At 41.1% G+C, this 18185-nt stretch overlaps 1 protein-coding gene and 1 gene segment (V, D, J or C); both read right to left on the bottom strand.

Moving 5' to 3' along the window:
• The window catches only part of LOC148526588 (Ig heavy chain C region, membrane-bound form-like), a 506994-nt gene that overhangs the window by 426758 nt on the left and 62051 nt on the right, over positions 1-18185 (bottom strand).
• LOC148526589 (uncharacterized) overlaps positions 5304-18185 on the bottom strand; it is a 74419-nt gene continuing 61537 nt past the window's right edge. The window contains exons 8-14 of the mRNA XM_088470293.1: positions 14720-14813; positions 14198-14482; positions 13350-13682; positions 12528-12812; positions 11574-11897; positions 9467-9615; positions 5304-7420 (exon numbers count right to left, since the gene is read on the bottom strand). Of these exons, the coding sequence (XP_088326419.1) occupies positions 7412-7420; positions 9467-9615; positions 11574-11897; positions 12528-12812; positions 13350-13682; positions 14198-14482; positions 14720-14813 (1479 nt within the window). The 3' untranslated portion in view covers positions 5304-7411. The remainder of the gene's footprint in view (positions 7421-9466; positions 9616-11573; positions 11898-12527; positions 12813-13349; positions 13683-14197; positions 14483-14719; positions 14814-18185) is intronic.

Genomic DNA, 18185 nt, shown 5'->3' with positions numbered 1-18185 from the left:
ATGTTATGGCTGTTGGGTGTTAATGCCATGTTAGCTTTTTCAGATACATATTTCCAATAGGGTAATTCAGAAGGTATGGAACTATGATTAAGATGCCTCAATAGGGTTTAGGACTCTATTCAGACTTAGGAGAGTTTGGTCTACGCAACTAAGATGCACCTGGCACTTCAGTGGACTGCTGGAAATCCTGACATAGGAAAAGTCCCTGTAGGCATTCAATGAGCTTTTACTTTTGCTGTTTTTTTCTGACGGATGATTAATTTCTGGATGATGTCCTTAGAGTGGGGGTCCCTGTGGAGTCCATCTTTTTCCATGCCAGAGTACAATGTCACATTTCACAGTATGAATGTATTCTGTTACTGGTTAGTGTTAGCGCTAGTAGGATTGAAGCATGGAGTCTTCACTAGAAACTGACACATGGCAGTATGAACTTGGCTGCTAGGAGTCCACAGATCATAGCAATCTATCTGCTCCCTAACATGGCTAGCTGGGATATGTGGAAGAAAATTGGAATTGTAGTACAGAATTGAAAAACAGAAGTGAAGTCAACAAACCTAAAGTATGGCAAATTAAAACACAGCAATGAGCCATGCACCCACCCTTACAGGGAAGCACCAGCACCCATAGAGACCAGAGTTCCCTGGTGATACTGGCTGGCAGTGGTAAGAGACGGCTTACTGCTAGCTAGAAAGTCCTGCATGCATCTGCTTGTGTGTGACTTGACTTTGTCACTTTCATTAAAAAAGTTACAAAAATTAAAATTACATTTGTAAAAGAAAAGTTTAAAGAACAGTAAAAAATTAATACTATACACAATCTGTAATTTTATTTATTTAAAAAAAAAAATCTATGAGCTATCTCTGCTATCACCATCCTGAGGTGGATGTCCTCTACCAATATCTCCAAATGTGGCACATCATAAACTCTCTGCACAACCATGAGCAATTTTAGTTTTAATGACTAACCAAATTGCCACATAAACACCTTGGGTCTGATTCAAAGCTGGATGCAGACGCGGCTATGGCTGAGACTTTTGGAGATCTTGCAAATGCTGCTACATAGCCCTTCCCTGGTGTACATCTGTTTGTCTCAAAGATTGAGATCCCATGTTGAGCACCTATAGACATTGTAATACCACCTGGTGCATCTTTAGACGCCACCATCTGTCGCAAATTCAAAACTTGCACCAGCCCTATAGCAAGTGCAGATTTTCCGTCTGAGTATGGCCTCCAATATGAGTTATGAAGCACCTGTTATGCCAACACTTTAGCAAAACACCTGTGACACTCCCATAAGATGGACCATCAACTTATGTCTGAATAGTCACCTCCCAGTAACCGCCCAGCACTTTTCCAAGACATTTCTGTTAAAGTGTGTCTCAATCACAACAGCGCCTTTGTGCTTACACACTGTATATTCCATGCACACTAAGATTTTATAGGGACTTTGGTGCATGCATTGTGGCAAACATGTGCTCAACTCTGTGAACATCGGTATTGCATGCGGCTCTGTATCAGGCCCCTTATTTCCTATGAGTAAGACACAGAATCCAGCATAGATTTTTATTCATGACAATAACACTCCCATAACTCTCCCAGTCGTGGTTCTGTGTGATTGCTTGGTACCACCCAACTATTGCCCAAAAAGCCCTAAGCTGGGTACACACTAGACTATGTGTAGTGTACCCAGCCGATATATCGTGCGCAACGGACCCGGCGGGAGTGCTGGCATTGGCAAGTGCATACACACTTGCCAATGCCTGCAGTGACATAGCAGGGTGGGGGCCATGCAGTATTCAGCAGCATGGCATCGCTAGAGATATCCTCAGATCTTTCTGCATGTACAAAAGATCTGATGGTGCAAAGGACGAACAGCGGGAGCGTGCTTCCGCATTGTGCATACACACTGGACTATATGAACGATTTGTCGTTCCGATGCATCGGAATTGGCCAAATTGCTCAAGATATCGTGTAGTGCAGGCCTGGCCAACCTGTGGCTCTCCAGCTGTTGTGAAACTACAAGTCCCAGCATGCTTTACCATCTGATCGGTGGGAGGGTATGCTGGAACATGTAGTTTTACAAAAGCTGGAGAGCCACAGGTTGGCCAGGGCTGGTGTAGTGTGTACCCAGCTTTATGTAATGGAAAGACAGATAGAGCCAATTTTGTCAGACATACAGGACAGACAAGTACAAAAATGCTTAAAGTAGCTTCTGTACATTGTATGCAAAAAAACTCACCATTTGTGTCCGTAAAGAAACCTTTGTGACTCGGAATCAGCCCCTATAACTAAGACACTCCTCTATGTGTTGGACCTGAGACCTGACTCAGGGATGTACACTAATGCCATTGCCTCTGTGATCCCATACACAACTGCCATGCAGAAATATGCAAATGTTGCTGATGCTGACCAATGTATTGAGACGTCCACCTGAGGCTTTGCAAAGCCAAGCATGTGTGTACAAAAACGCAGCAAGGGCAGCAGATCATTCAATGATTGACTTCTGAGTAGCCCTATGTTTATGCAGATTGCCCGAGTGTACTGAGACACGGGAACCACTTTCCCTGCATCGCAGACGCAGGCTGTGACATGCTCTGAAAATGGTCACAACACTTCTGCGTTCTTTGCCGCCATTTTCCATTACCTCTCCCATACTGTCACTGACTGTCTGTCACACTGCAAGTAAATAGTCGTAGCGAGCGACTATGGTAATGTACCTTGGTGCATGTGCCACGCTACTTAGATGCATGCACAGATTGCCGATAATCACTTATCTGTGTAAACATGGTAATAGCATACACCTTTGAATGGGGCCCCTGACCCAAATTGAGATAAATTATAAATTATACCACAGTCTTCAAAAGATTCAGGTCAATCCTACTCTGTAAAATATTCAAATCTTTTAGTAGACAGATAGACAAACTAGTTTTCCATATACGATTCAGCTATACAGTCCTCCTATATAAGCTGCAAGTAGGAATGGCCATTGACCATCAGTGATTTGCCACTAGAAGAACAATTGGAGTTGATCCCACAAAATCCTAAAAATTGATAGGATTAGAAACTCTTTGGTACTTCAGTGGTCTCCATTTTTCATACATGTCCTGATGTCGGGGTCCAGCACGGCCCAGAAAAGTGTACAAATTGCAGTGAGGATTACGATGTATTATTGATTTAAGTATTCTATATATAAATCACCATCTGATGTAAAAAAATCCTGTAGTGCCTTGCTTCTTGCTGGACTTGGTCGCAGTGGGCTGCATGTATATTCATTTAGCAGTGGTACACAGGTGGATGCATTCAAAGGGTTATGTGAGTGCCGGATTTTTGAAGAAAAAAATAAAAATAATATATATATATATCTATTAGCAACGCTCGGGGTGTGCCATGGGCTCATGTGTAGCCCCGAGCTTTGCAAATATTTACATGCTAGCAATAGAGCAAGATTTATTTTTTTCAGATATTCAGGTGGCCCAATACATTTGTGGATACCGTAGGTATATAGATGACATATTCCTATTGTGGAAGGGCACCAAAAATTATTTTGATAGTCTGATTCAGAATATTAATGATTGGGATTGCCCCATTAAATTGACAGCTGAAAGTAGCTATACCTCGGCCCACTTTCTTGATGTCTCTATCCATCTCACACATGATGGTATTATGGCAACATCCATGTACTATAAAGATACCGACAGCTATGCTAGCAAGTGACAGTCAACATCCTAAGTCACTTAAATATGGCCTGCCTTTTTCCCAATTCCTAAGGGTAGTAAGAATTTGCAGTGATCCTGATGATGTTAGATTTCAAATTCACAAAATGATGTTAAAATTCCTGTCGAGGGGTTACCACCGCACCTCTCTTATCAAGGCTAGAGACCGTGCACTGACGGTTAGCCGTAAAGATGCACTGGTACCCGTTTCACCAAAGAAATTAGAGAACAACATAGTTTGGACACAAACATATACAGATGATAGCAAACCCCTTATGCAAACGGCTAAGGCTATGTGGCCTATAGTAGCCACTGATAAACAGATCCCGTCAGTGATGGGATGCTCTATCCTGCCGTCCTTCAAACGGGGGAGAAACATTAGAGATAGGGTGGTACATAATGACATTAGTCATTTTTCAATAGAGCAGCCGATTCATTTCCTTACTCGCAAGCCAGGCAATTATAGATGCACGGGTTGCACGACGTGCAGCTTTTTAGAAACAGGTGACAGATTCACCCATCCTAGATCATCCACTGACTTGCTCGAGCAAATTTGTAATTTATTACATTAAGTGCCCTTGCAGTTTGCTATATATAGGGAAGACGACACGCCAGCTAAAAGAATGTATGGCGTTACATCGTTCCAACATTAGGGCAGCAATGGATGGCAAGAGCTGTGACCAGCCGGTCGCACGCCACTTTCTACAGTTTAAACACAATCTGTCGAGCATTAGATATAAAATGATTGATTGGGTGCCCCCTAGTATTAGGGGTGGAGATAGAGGCCGCATTCTGTTACAGAAAGAGGCCAAATGGATCCAGATTTTGCAGACTGTACAGCCTTTGGGTCTGAATGAAAATCTATCTCTGACATGCTTTCTGTAATCATGCTGTTTTTTGTAATTATGCTGTTTACTTTAAATGACGCTCTTACTGTATTTTACATGTTTTAGCTATCTTCCGTTATGCTTTAGCATGCGTGTAACATTGTACATATGCAGCTGGGGGATGACTATCTATGGACACTTCACCCCTGTGTACTGTCTGCTCTATATTGTTTATAGCTATGTTACAGCAGCACTATTGCGGTGATTGTTCATCGCATAGTTAATCCTGTGAGTCAGTTTCCCCTCTCTGTTGTCAGGTTGCTATGGTGATGGCACTGGGTGTTTTCTGACCACGCCCCCAGGCCCTCTCTGATGATGACATCAGCTTGGGCCACAGCTGGGGATTGTGGAGGTGACAACACATGGGTGAGTTATCTGCTATATATTGCACTGTTTTTTATTATATGTATGTCTTGATAAAAGCATTAAGTTGCTGAAACGTTGACAGCATTTCTGGTTTGACCTAATTTATTTATATCTGCTGCATAAGTCCCATTGAGTGCCCTCTCTCTGTTTTTTACTTATGTACGTATATATATATATATATATATATATATATATATATATATATATACAGTATATTATTTTTTTTTCTCAATATTTGAAGTCTTTCTACTGTATGTCTCAATCAATTGGGAAAATCATAAATCTTTTATTAGAAAGCATAAGCATCAACATAAAAAAGCAGAAAATAAAACAAATGTAACAGTAACAGTTTGTGTGAGAACCATCTAGAATAAGTATTGATCATCCATCATCGTAAAGGTCTTTTCTTGTGAAAAAAAATTAGGTTTTTCTTACAGTAACTTGCGGTTTTGATGCCTAGAAACATTGGGTCTGCCTCAGAGTTAGGAGCAAATAAAAAAAAGGAAGTAAACAGGAGCAATTTACTACTAGAACAAACCATATTGAAATAGAAGTTGTTTCTACATGACATTAAGGGCCTGATTCTGAGTTGAAGCTAGGACATGGGCATTTTTGTGCTAATTGCCAACAGTTGATATTTTAACAGAAACGACTATAGAAAATGGAGATTTACTAACAGTCGGTTTGAAAAACCTAAAAAAACTGACGGCAAACCCGCCCAACCAATAGACCTGCCTGAGACAAGTGAATTTGGGAGAAGCAATGCACAGATCACTAAGATCTGTGCAGGATTCTTAGAGTTAAATGAACTGACGGTTTTCATGGCAGCAACCGCTGATTGGATGAGAGTGTCTGACTCTTAGCCAATCAGCACTTCACCATCGTGTAATGCAGTGTCCCAGGTGGGAACTGTCATATTGAGACTAGTGCTGTACACAGTATACAGCATGTCAGTTATGGCTCGGGTCACTGTTTTAATTTTTTTACCTAGACACTGGACTAATGCATGGACAAGGGGATTGAGCACATCCAAGGAGTAGGTAAGTATGAAGTATGTGTGTGAGTGTGGGTTAAAACAATCTGTGTGTTCTGTCATTTTTGTAAAATTTCTTTACAGTGGGACTGTAGGTGCCAGCGGGCACTTAATGTCCGGGCATGCTGGAAGTTGTGGCTTGCAGGGCCCTGTAGTTCCATTGTAAAGAACAATATTAAATCTATCTTCTACTCAGTAACCCTGCATCTACCACCACCAGGGATGTGGGGTTGGTAGGTCCTCGCAACGGGGGACCAGAATTTATTTTTGGGGTCCTGTCTTTTTGAGGATTTCCAGCCTTGGGCTGACCAGTTAGGAGCTGGTTAATGTGATGGTAGGGGGACCCCACACATAGTGTCCCCTGCTATGGCATGACTACCCCAGTTGGTTCAGCCTGGTTCTATTTAATGGAAAATAGGGGAAACCCCACACCCTCCCCACAATTTTCCATGACCAGAACAGGCTTAAAGGTCCAGGGCTGGTTTTGGATATAGGGGGGCCCCATGCCATTTTTTTTTTTACATTTTTTAACTAATTGTTTTATTATTTATACCCTAAGAGCCTGCATAGATTATAGTGATCTGTGCAGTGTTCCTTTTTTGGATGGATTTGCTATTGTGTTTGAACTTCTATTTGCCACTGAATTTGAAAGTTCATTTTTGGACGGGTTTACCATCATGTTTGACCTTCTTGCCATTGATTTTGAAAATTAAATACCAACGACATATGCTACTGTAAAATCCGACTGACATCGATATCTGGTTTCAATTGAAGATTTTGAGGTTGAATATCATGTAAATTTTGGTCGATTTAGATCGATTTTAAAATCAATCTAAAACCAGGCTTTAGTAGATTTAACTCCAAAGCTCTCTGCACATTTTTAATCTGTGTTACCTGCAGTACAACATGGAATTTACCTATGAACAAATTGCTCTGTTTTTTTATTTGTTCCTAACTCTAAAACAGGAACATCATGAGATTTATAGCATAAGAAAATGTGTACCAAAAGCTCGGTCTCACTGCAATGTTTACATGATTGCATAGTTTATTAGCTACTAACCTACTAGAAATATATATACAGTATATTTATTGTTAAAAGAAGACAAATGTCCACCTGTTGCACTTGCTAAACAATAATGGTTAGACAGAAAGTGGGCAGCTAATCGTTGAGGTAGCATATATCTGCCATCACTTCATGACGTATGATTTTGGAGTGCATATGTTTCTCAATTCTCGTTGGAAGTCCTGGGTGCTAGTTGTGTAGCTCAGTTCCTCCATAAATCAGTTCAGGCATGGTTTTTCAATTGATGGTTTATTCATAGCTTGCAAACTGCATTTAATAGCAACTATGCAGGGGAAGTGACTTAGATTCTGGCAATCACATCAGAAGAGATAGAGTATTTCTCATGCTGTTTACTTAACCTAGAACAAGAATATTACTTATCAAAAATCCTTAAGACAATTTACCTCCTTCCTTATATATTTTAAGAGAAAAAAAAGCACATACAGTATATTTGTTTTATATTGCATTTAGGTGCACATTTATGCTGAAACATAGCAATCAATCAATCAGCAGTGTCTAGCCTTATGCTGGGTACACACTGGCAGATATATTGCTGGTACACACTGGCCTACGGGCACCCGATATATTGGCCGATCAGTTGATCGGCCAATATATCGGGTGCCCGTCGGCCACTGTGTACCAGCGATATGTCTGTGAATGACGTTGTTTACAGACATATTGTGTCTGCTGTGCTGCACAGCCGGTGGCAGATATATCTGCAGCTATATCTGTCTGCCAACAGCCCATACACTTGCAGCAGAGGCCGTGGGGACGGGGGCGCGGCCAGAATCAGATGATGATCATTCAGTGTGTATGAACGACCATCATCTGCAGATATATCTTTCCAGTGTGTACCCATCATTAGAAAAACAATAAAAGAAAATGGCTAATAGATACTGTAGGAATGGTTCGGTGCAGCTTTGCTCTTAAATGCAATTTTAGTATATAACAGGTATTGATGAATTTATGTCACATTTTACAGTTACTGCTACGCAAATAGTTTTCTCTAAATGAAATATGTCTACCTCCCTCTATTTCTATATAAAAAAGAAATTTCATTTGAGGGATCGTGGATAAATTGAAACTATAGAGAAAATTAATTGTGTAGGCTAGAATAGATTAATTAACAATTTGTACAAACACACATTATGCACCAGTCAAGGGGTATGCAGGCTAAATCTCTGCTTAGAAAGTCATCATTCACAATTTCGACAGCAGAGATTGACATAGACATCGTTAAAATGTTGACACCTTCAAAATGTAGACATTGACAGAGTGTTGACATTGGAAATCTCGATATTGACATAGTGACAACATTTCCATTAGGGTTAGGGTTAGCATTAGAGATAGGTATAGAATTAGTACAAGCACATTGTTTACGTTTCAGCAGTGTCGACATTACATATGTGTCGACATGATGAATTTCGTCATGCTTAATGTCAACATTGTGGACGTATCGAAATAGCAACCATGTCAACATTCTAATGTTGACATAATGAAAGTCGACATTGTGAATGCTACATCCCATTAAGGAAACAATTTACTATCAGCGTGAGATGTATTTTTCACTGTGGTGGAAAGTTCCACAAGTGCGTGGCTGGGACAGCACTGTTTGCATTACCTTTTCTATCGTACAGCTAATGTACCACATTGTATTTACATTCTTACTATAACATATAATAATCTCACATTAATTAGTAGGAATAATAGTCTGAATTGAAATTGAAAGCACTGAATGAAATTATCACAAAATTGTGTGCAAAGGATGTAGTCAGGAAGCCGGCAGTCGAAATGCGACCATCAGCTTCCCGACAGTGAAAGCCCTGCATGGGACTAATGATAGGCTTCTAAATACCGACGCCTATCATTAGCCCAATGCCGAAATCCCGACGCCCAGCATACCGAATGTAGGTAAGTCGGGCGTCGGGAGCTGTTAGCCACGGAGAGGGTTAGGTTTAGGGACTCCTGGGCGGACTTAGGGTTAGGTACCTCCCCGAGAGGGTTAGGGGCTAGGGGAAGGTGGGGTTAGTGTCAGGTACCCCCGGGGGTGGTTAGGGTTAAGAACCTCCCGGGAGGGTTAGGTTTAGGGTGCGGGGAGGGAGGGCTAGGTTTAGGCACTCCTGGGTGGGGGTTAGGGTTAGGCACTAGGGGGGGAGGTTAGGGTTTGGCACCACTAAGAGAGGTTTAGGAGGGAGAGGGGGGTAGGGATAGGGTTAATACTTACCCTGTCGAGATCTCCATCTGCCGGCCCTCCGTCGTCGGTATTTCATCCGCCGGACTTAGGTCCGGCGGTATAACATACCGAGTCCGTGTGCAATACATGCTTGAGTATGAGCCATTGTTTATTATTTTTTCTCCTTCACTGTTCAATAGCCACCCACCTGGGCAAATAAATATTCACATACCTTAATGAAAGTGACAAAACTACTGTAGATCAATGTTAACAAGAAGAGAGCAATGAAGGTAGATGCTGTGGTCCAAACATTGTTGATCTCTTCTGACTCACTGAGGTCTTCTCCTCCAACATCTTGGTAGACCATAGGGATGCGAGTAGACGAGAGTCCATCTGTAACTATGGCACATAACAGTTATTCTCAGTAGACAGTGGGAAGAGATTGCTTGCCCCCCACCACCCCACTCAATCAGTTATGCAGCTACCCAGTTAACATGGTGGACATGGACTAACTGTTAAAAAAACAGAAAACTCCAAAAGTTTAATTTTTAGACAGACCTGGCTTTCTCTGGGCAGTTATGAGACACTTTCCTTCCATCTTGTTTATATATTTTGATATAAACTGTTTTTCACAATTTTTGCAGGTTTCACATAATTCTATGAACCATTGAAATCATTTTCTGATTTAATTTAGTGATATTTTAGCATTTATAATTTAATTATCATTTTCTTGATGCAAAGTATTAATCATAAGTTTCAAGCCATACTGTAACTATTTTGCCCTACCTATAATTTGTTTGTCAGGTTGAATAATATAGATGTTTCATACATTTTTTTACTTGCATATACAACTTTGCACGAAGACAAGTATTTACATATAGTCTGGAAAATGCTACTGGATCAAGTCCAGATGGCATTATATGTAATATGTACTTTACTGTACATTATTATTTTAGTCTTTGACTGTAACCACAATGATAGCATCAAATATATTTCTGCTCACACAAATGTTTTTCATAATTTAATGTGTACAGGATGACGCACAGTAAGTGTACATACATTGAGTACAGGATGAGGCACAGAAAGTGTACATAGCGTTCCCGCTAGGCTGTTTTAGCGGGGCGCGGCACCCTGCCCTCCTTCTGGAGGGCAAAAAGCACCCTGCCCTAACAGCCTGCGGGAGCCGTTCTCACCCGCGGGACGCAGTCTCCCGCGGGTGGACAAACATGCGGTGACCCGGTCACCGCCGGAGAATAGACGCCGGGCGCATGCGCCCGACATCTATTCTCCCTTTCTGCAGCGCTTGGGGGCTGCCCGGCATGTCCGTAAGCGCCGGGCACGCCCCCAAGTATGACGAAAAGTGGATGCGTCTTATAGACACGCCCCCTTTCCATAACCACGCCCCCTTTTCGGCCGCACGCGCGCCTTTGGCACGCGCACAAGATTGCCCTCTCTAGCTCCGGCGCCCTGCCTGCCGCCGGAGCTAGAGGGAACACTATGTACATACAATGTGTACAGGGTGAGGCAAGGTAAGTGTACATAAAATGTGTACAGGATGAGGTACAGTAAGTGTAAATAAAATGTATACAAGATAAGACACAATAAGTGTACATACATTGTGCACAGGATGAGGCACAGTAAGTGTACATACAATGTGTACAAGATAAGGCACAGTAAGTGTACATACAATGTGTACAGGATGAGGCACAATAAGTGTACATACAATGTGTACAGGATGAGGCACAATAAGTGTACATACATTGTGCACAGGATGAGGCACAGTAAGTGTACATACAATGTGTACAAGATAAGGCACAGTAAGTGTACATACAATGTGTACAGGATGAGGCACAATAAGTGTACATACAATGTGTACAGGATGAGGCACAATAAGTGTACATACAGTACATTGTGCGCAGGATGAGGCACAGTGAGTGTACATACATTGTGCACAGGATGAGGCACAGTTAAGGTGCCCATACACGGTGCAATATAGCAGCCGATTGCTGCTATATGGTATTGTGTGCAGGCATGATTTCAGCCAGAGCGCACTCTTGTGGGGGCGTACATCGCACCTCCAGATCTTACTGCATGTTCACACGATCTGGGTATGCGATGTACGATCCCATGCAGCGCTAGGCGGGTGAAGGAGGGTGGTGTCGGGTGGTCGGCCACCTGATCGCTCCGTGTGTGGGGACAGCACGAAATGTTGCCCGTCGGATCGCAGGTCGCGGCGCAAGGTGCATATCGCACAGTGTATGGGCACCATTAGTGTACATACAGTGTCACACCTATGTATAATGAACAAACTGAGTTGAAAATAGTGGTGTTACCAATATGTTTGCTGATGTTTTTACTGAAGTAGTCTGTGGAGGAAATATGAGCCACCAGGCACTCATAGCCCATTCCTCCAAGCCATTGTTCTTTTAAGACGGACACCTGACTGACAAATGAACAGTGCTGATTCTTAAGGTCACAACGGACATCTTTGGGGTCTGGGACATCCTGCTTGATTATGGTGTCATTGGACTTCCAGGTCACAAAAAGATCTTCTGGGTAAAATCCTTTCACCAAACAAATCAGTGTCAGCTGCTCCTCTTCTGCCTCGCTCTCAGTGGCAGGTGGTAGAATATACATTTTTGGTTTCTTAATTACATTTGGATCTACAGAAAAAAATAATTATTTTACAATGAGCAACTAATCAGTTTAACTATATTTAAAGACAATATCCAAATACATTGCAATGTTTTTTTTTTTTTTATTACCAGCTGCACTGCTACAGTGCATGTTATATTATACCCTATATACTGGATCTTACTTATTTATAGAATACATCAACTAAATTATTCTATACAGTGCACAATAAGTATTATATGTACAATATAAGCTATATACTGAAGGGCTGTACAATGAATGATTGCATATATACTCAGGTTGATATGTCAGTGTTCTGATTTAGCCCATGGCACCCATGCACAGTACCTTGGGCCGAGGCCACTGACATAAAGGGGCAGCAGCTGGCACCTTCTTACCTGTAAAGATGCCAGCTGCTTCTTCTTCATGTTGGCAATGGGCAGGGAGTGATGAGCCAGGTTATGATGTCATAGCCTAGCACCACACTCCCAGTCTGAAGGGTAGAAAATATATCTGCCCTCTATGTGCCACACAAGGTTAGAGTAGGGATGTAAGGTTGGGCATTAGGGGACCATTGCAGGATAGGAATAGTTTGCCTAGGGCCCCCAAGGACCTTTGCCCACCCTGTATACTAGGCTTAGGTTGGTGCATTGACTCACGTGTGAGTGTGAGTAGTGAATTATTCAGTTTGCAGGACATCTCTGAAATGTTTTTCCACTCTTCCAAGGGGATTTGTATTGTGCTTTGTACCCATGTCGAATTCTTATACAAAATCTGTTCATCACGTCTTTGCCACGATGTGTTCATTTCCGTTCCATTCACTAACCAACTTATGTCATTGCTGAGAATATTAGTTGCACATTTGACTGCAGCAGTTTTGGAAAGAAAGAGCTCCTTGAGGGGCGGCTTCAGTATATAGTGTTCAGGTACCAGAAGGGAATCTTCTGAAAAACAAAATAGATTTCTTTGATCTAAGGGCCTGATTCAGATCTGGATACAGTGTCAATATATACGCAGATTGAGTGATTGTTAGCCATTGCGCATGCATGAAAGCCGCACTGCGCAAGAGCAGCCATTGTTTTACCATTACGCTCACATAGAGGAGTCATTTGCAAAATGAGTGACAGGTAGTCAGCGTTTTGGAGAGGTAATGGGGTGGTTATAAAAACGCACATGTTGGACCATTAAAACACTGTTTTCTAGGCATTCATAAATTAGCCACTGCGTCCCTAATCACAGCAGGAGAGCCCTCTGGTGTCTGGAGACCCGCTGTGTCTGTGACAGCTTAGACTTGTTCTGCGTTCAGTATTTTCGATGGCCATCTCTTAACACTGGACGGCGAATGGGTCATTAGCATATTTCGCAATTGTGATCTGTGATAAATCATTGCTGCGATGACATTAGTTTTCACATCTTAATCAGGCCCTAAGTGTAGATAATGATTATCTAATTACTGCCTATGAAATATCACATATATTTACCTGATTTGTTGAGCGGCGCACTAATTTTCCTCTTAATAAATTCATTAGACGAGATATGGGCTACAAGGCATGAGTAACTTGTGCCTTTTACCCACTCGCTCTTCAGTATGGACAGCTGACTGCTGGATGAGCAACGCTTCGTATTGCTGTTGCAGTCGACAAGATTGGAGCTTGTAACATCCTGCTCGCTTAAAGAGTCATTGATGCTCCAGGTCACAAAGAGGTCTTCTGGGTAATAGTCCTGCACCAAACAGACCAAAGTCAGGAGATCCTCCATAATCACACTCTCAGGGGCAGGAGGCAGTACATATACCACTGGGGCCTTTATCTCGTCTGGTTCTGAAAAACATTTTTATATAAATAATATTATTGAATGTGAAAAGTTTTGTCAAATTAAACTCCAGCTAAATGTTCTCAAACATCATTGTTGTGATTTATTTTCACAGGGGAAATTAAAAATTACATGAGCACCCTTCATATTCTATTAAGTATGTATTCAATTAACTAGTACAGACTATACATAATTGTGTTTTTCTTTAAGAGACATACTGTGCTGACTGAAGCACAGAGGATATTGTAATCAGTATATTGCTGCTACACTGACACAAAACAACTAATAACCTGTAAAAAATGGATACATATATAATAAAGGGAGATGTATCAAGGCTTGGAGAGTGATAAAGTTGAGAAATTGCCCAGAGAAACCAATCAGCTTCTAACTGCCATTTATAACACAGTCTTAGAAGTTCATTGGTTGCTTTGGGCAACTACTCCATTTTATTTATCTCCAAGGCTTGATAGGTCTCCTCCATAGACTATCCATACACAAGCTGCTTTATAGTACTTACTGTTTATTCTTATAATGCTCAGCTTTTTTTGAAGGGCTCTATGTGCCGGTTGTAATATGCAGGACATGTTTGAAGTGGCGTTCCACTCTTCCAGGGTGACTTGTGCGGTGATCTGTTTCCACGTCATGTTGTTCTGCTTGATTTGCTTCTCTTTGCTTTGCTTTGGTAGTCCATTCATTATAAATTGCATTTTAGCGCCGTCAACATTAGTTTTACAGGAAACGGTTGCATTCTTATAATGAAAAAGATCCTTGAGGGATGGTTTCAATATGTCGCCATCAGGCACTAACAGGGGATTGAAAAGAATGAAATAGTAATAATTTGCTGTTTCACATGTCTGCCTGGGAAGGCTCATGGAGGAAATAATAAAAATGTCATTGTCACACAGTCCTGGGTTAAAACAGATGTGGGCAAGATAGAGGCAGACAATGGTTAGGCAAACTTGTGGTCACTCCATCAGCTCCAACATGCAGACAGGATAATGACAGGCAAACAATTGGTTAAGGAATATGGCAGACAAACTATTGGTCAAGGTTCTAAAGGTCTGGTGCACTAGTTTAACAAGTGTCAAGGAGGAGACAGAGGCAAAGTCACGAAGCAGGTCTGGTAATCTATACTAGGCAGACAAGATATTAGACACAGCATGTAGTCAAAATATCACAGCCAGAGTCTGTACACAGATATACTACTTCAGAGCCTGGTGTGCAGATCCAAAACAAGTATCACTGTCAATCACCTAGCATTGACTGCTAGATGTGATCCTATTTTATGGCACCAGGGGACTGTGCTCCAAAGTTTAGATGAACTGTGGCAAAATGTTTGTGTGCAATCTGTACATACTAATGCCATAGACTTGTACCGGGCCAGACAAGTAAGGACTGCTGGGCATTGCAGATTGTGTCACACATCATGACTGAATGGTGCAAGAAATTTTCCATTGTTTAGGTTGCCACCATTTCTGTGGGTGTTTGCACAGCAAAAAATGCTCTTCAGTACACTGCTAAGCAGGCAACATCACCCTAAATGCATCTTCCTCAGAAACCCATTTAAATCATATTATCTTTAGATTACATCTTTCTTCTGCATATGGGTGCTTGACTAAGCATATATGTGTGCCTGGCCGGCACTTAGCATTGAGTACTCTAATTTGACATAGCACTCCTATTAGAATATAATGTGTAACGTTTTGCACACTTTTGTTTTGTTACATGTACCCTCCACCTATAATAACTATTTTATAATGTAAACAAGTTTAACATTTTGTTACACAGATTTTGTACTTATAAGATGTGTCAAATTAGGTATGACAGCAACTTTTTTTTTTAAGATAACAGTTACCTTATTTTCATGATATTTCTGTACAATTAATACCTCTGGCCATAATTTCCAAAACATGCTGGAGTTGGAGGTCATTCATACTGCATAGAGATTGCGGATGGCAAACCTATGTACTCCTCCACAAATTTAGGCATACATGAGCGAAAGAAGATTTGGGCACTACTGTACATCTCTGCACTTTACACAGTGAATGACCTTTACTGGCTACCACAAGAAAATACTGCTTCATTATTAAACTGGCAAATATGTGCACCCATCGTACTCGAGTAAATGTATACCCTGGAGAATCCGGTGTTGGGAAATGAATTTTTTTGTTTTCAGTTATTGTTACTCTTTATAAATCATTGCATCAGGGATTGGCTGGCTAATTTTAGCAGTGCTCCATAAGTATTACAGTAGTACAAGTACAGCCATAATATTTATTTATTAACAGCTTTGGATATTTTGATGTCAGAAACCAATGAACATATCAGTTTTAAGAGTGTGCGAGGAAATCTGGGCATGGAAACATACAAACTCCAAAGAGATAGTGCCTTGGACAGTTATCAAACTCATGACCTCAGGGCTGTCAGGCAGTAATGATAACTGCTACACCAACCTTGCTACTTGTTACATTTAAATACATTGCTGGCCTAAGTGAATCTTACCTCCAAAAGGGTTGTCACTGGTGTTATTGCTAGTGGTAACACTTTCATGTATATGGTGAAATAAAAAATTGCCTACCTTTAGAAATACATCTTATTTTTGATTATGATAGAACTTTTTTTCACACTTGTTAAGTCTGCCTTTTAGTGATTGCATTGTCAATGGCTGTGACTCAGAATTACAAGTAACAAGTATGCTATTGGGTTTTAAGCTTTAGATATAGGACTAATTATATTTTTTAAAAGTTTAGTACTCAGTTGCTCAGTAAAATCAGAAGATTAAACAAACCTGTCATAGTCAATTTTGGTATGTGGTGTTGGAGTGGCTGTGTCTCCATTCATGTTGTTACAGATTGGCAGCCCCCAGGAGTCTGTCATCAACTCCAGTAGAGGAGGACAAAATAAAGGTAAGGGGTAAAGGGGTGAGAAGCAGAAGAAATAGGACGGTGAGAGTAGGCTCAGGGCAATAGGAACATTGGGTTGTGAGGGGCACAGTGAAAAAGTGGGTGGTGGGGGCAAATGGTAGAAGTCAGTGAAAGGATAGATATTATTAGGGATTCAGGAGCCTATTTATTATTATTAGTATATTTGTGACATATCCCCTGAAAACACCCATTTCCAAGGGGTTCCCGTAAATATTAGGTATCACCAAGATGCAAGAAGATACAGTATCAGCCGTGGTTCCTCCATTTCAGAAAGCAACAGCAGCCTCCATAGGTTTCTATTAGAGATGTGCGGGTTCTCAGAGAACCGACAACAACCGAATTTATGGGTTCTGAGTCGAACTGAGTCCGAGTTCGGAATCAGTTTGGGGTATTGAGCTGAATCGAGCCCCTGTTTGGATCTTCCTGTGGTTCAGAGCTTTATAAAACAATCTTGGGTTTTGGATTGCATGCTAACAGGTCGAAATTCCGAAAATTTTGCGGTGTTTTTTATTTTTTAAATACAGATCCAAAATCAAAACACAAAGATGAATCCCAAACCAAAACATGTGAGGGTTGTTTTGCAAAACCAAAACACGAAGATGAATACAAAACCAAAACACAGGGGTCGGCGCACATCTCTAGTTTCTATGGGGGCTGCTGTGCTGCCGGATTTACCAAGCTCTGGAATGTATAATTGAGCTTGGCCCAAGTAGCTAATAGCATCTCTAGATGCCGTTAGCCTAGAGTAGCCTATGGGTACCTTTTGCAGATTTCTTTGGGAAAGGGATCCAAAGCATCCCTACCTGATGAATCTGGCATACATGAGCAGTAGTGCAGCTGAGGGGGCAAAACTGGAAGAAATGTGATGGCAATGCGATACCATTGCTTCTCAGTGATTGCCAGGACAAACTCCTATCAGAGCACTTGTCCTGGCTACTCATTAATGGTACATCCTGGCAAATTAAAGAATTTTTATTGCTCCTAATTCCTGCAATAAGGAATTTTGGGGGGCAGACCACAAATAATAATACATTTGCCCGAAAGAGAGGCAAACAAGCACATAAGATGGGAGAAAAGACAAACACCCACAGGGGGGAGAGAGACTGCATTATTTATCAAGCTGTTTTTTATTAAATCTGTGTTTTTTGGAGATTTTCTTGTTGTGTTTTATAATGGTAAATTTATTGCAGGCATAAGCGGATGTGCTGGGTAAAATTTTTTATATTTTTCAAACTAACAAGGCAGATTTATTAAAATTGCTGGTTTAAAACCCGCTGGGAACATTTCTGTAAATTGGATATTTTAAAAATCCGCCGCTTGATAAATAATGGCAAGAGATACACACACAATAATAAACTGATAAAAACAAAATCACAGATCGTACAGCATGTATTAATATATGTAAAAAATAAAAGATTTAAAATTGACACCAAATGAACTGAAGTGTTCTAAAAGACCTTAGAGGCCTGATTCAGAGGTGTGTGTAATTTGAATATAATGCCGATGTTCATGTAGTTGAGCGATTTTTTACAATTGCACATGCACAAAAAGTTCTTAAAGCCCCTATGACGCATGCACTAC

Source organism: Taudactylus pleione, unplaced genomic scaffold (genome assembly GCF_031769625.1).
Source record: "Taudactylus pleione unplaced genomic scaffold, aTauple2 ptg000095l, whole genome shotgun sequence".
NCBI lineage: Eukaryota > Metazoa > Chordata > Amphibia > Anura > Myobatrachidae > Taudactylus > Taudactylus pleione.
Note: the sequence above shows the minus strand (reverse complement) of the source record. Positions and strands in the feature narration are given on the sequence as shown.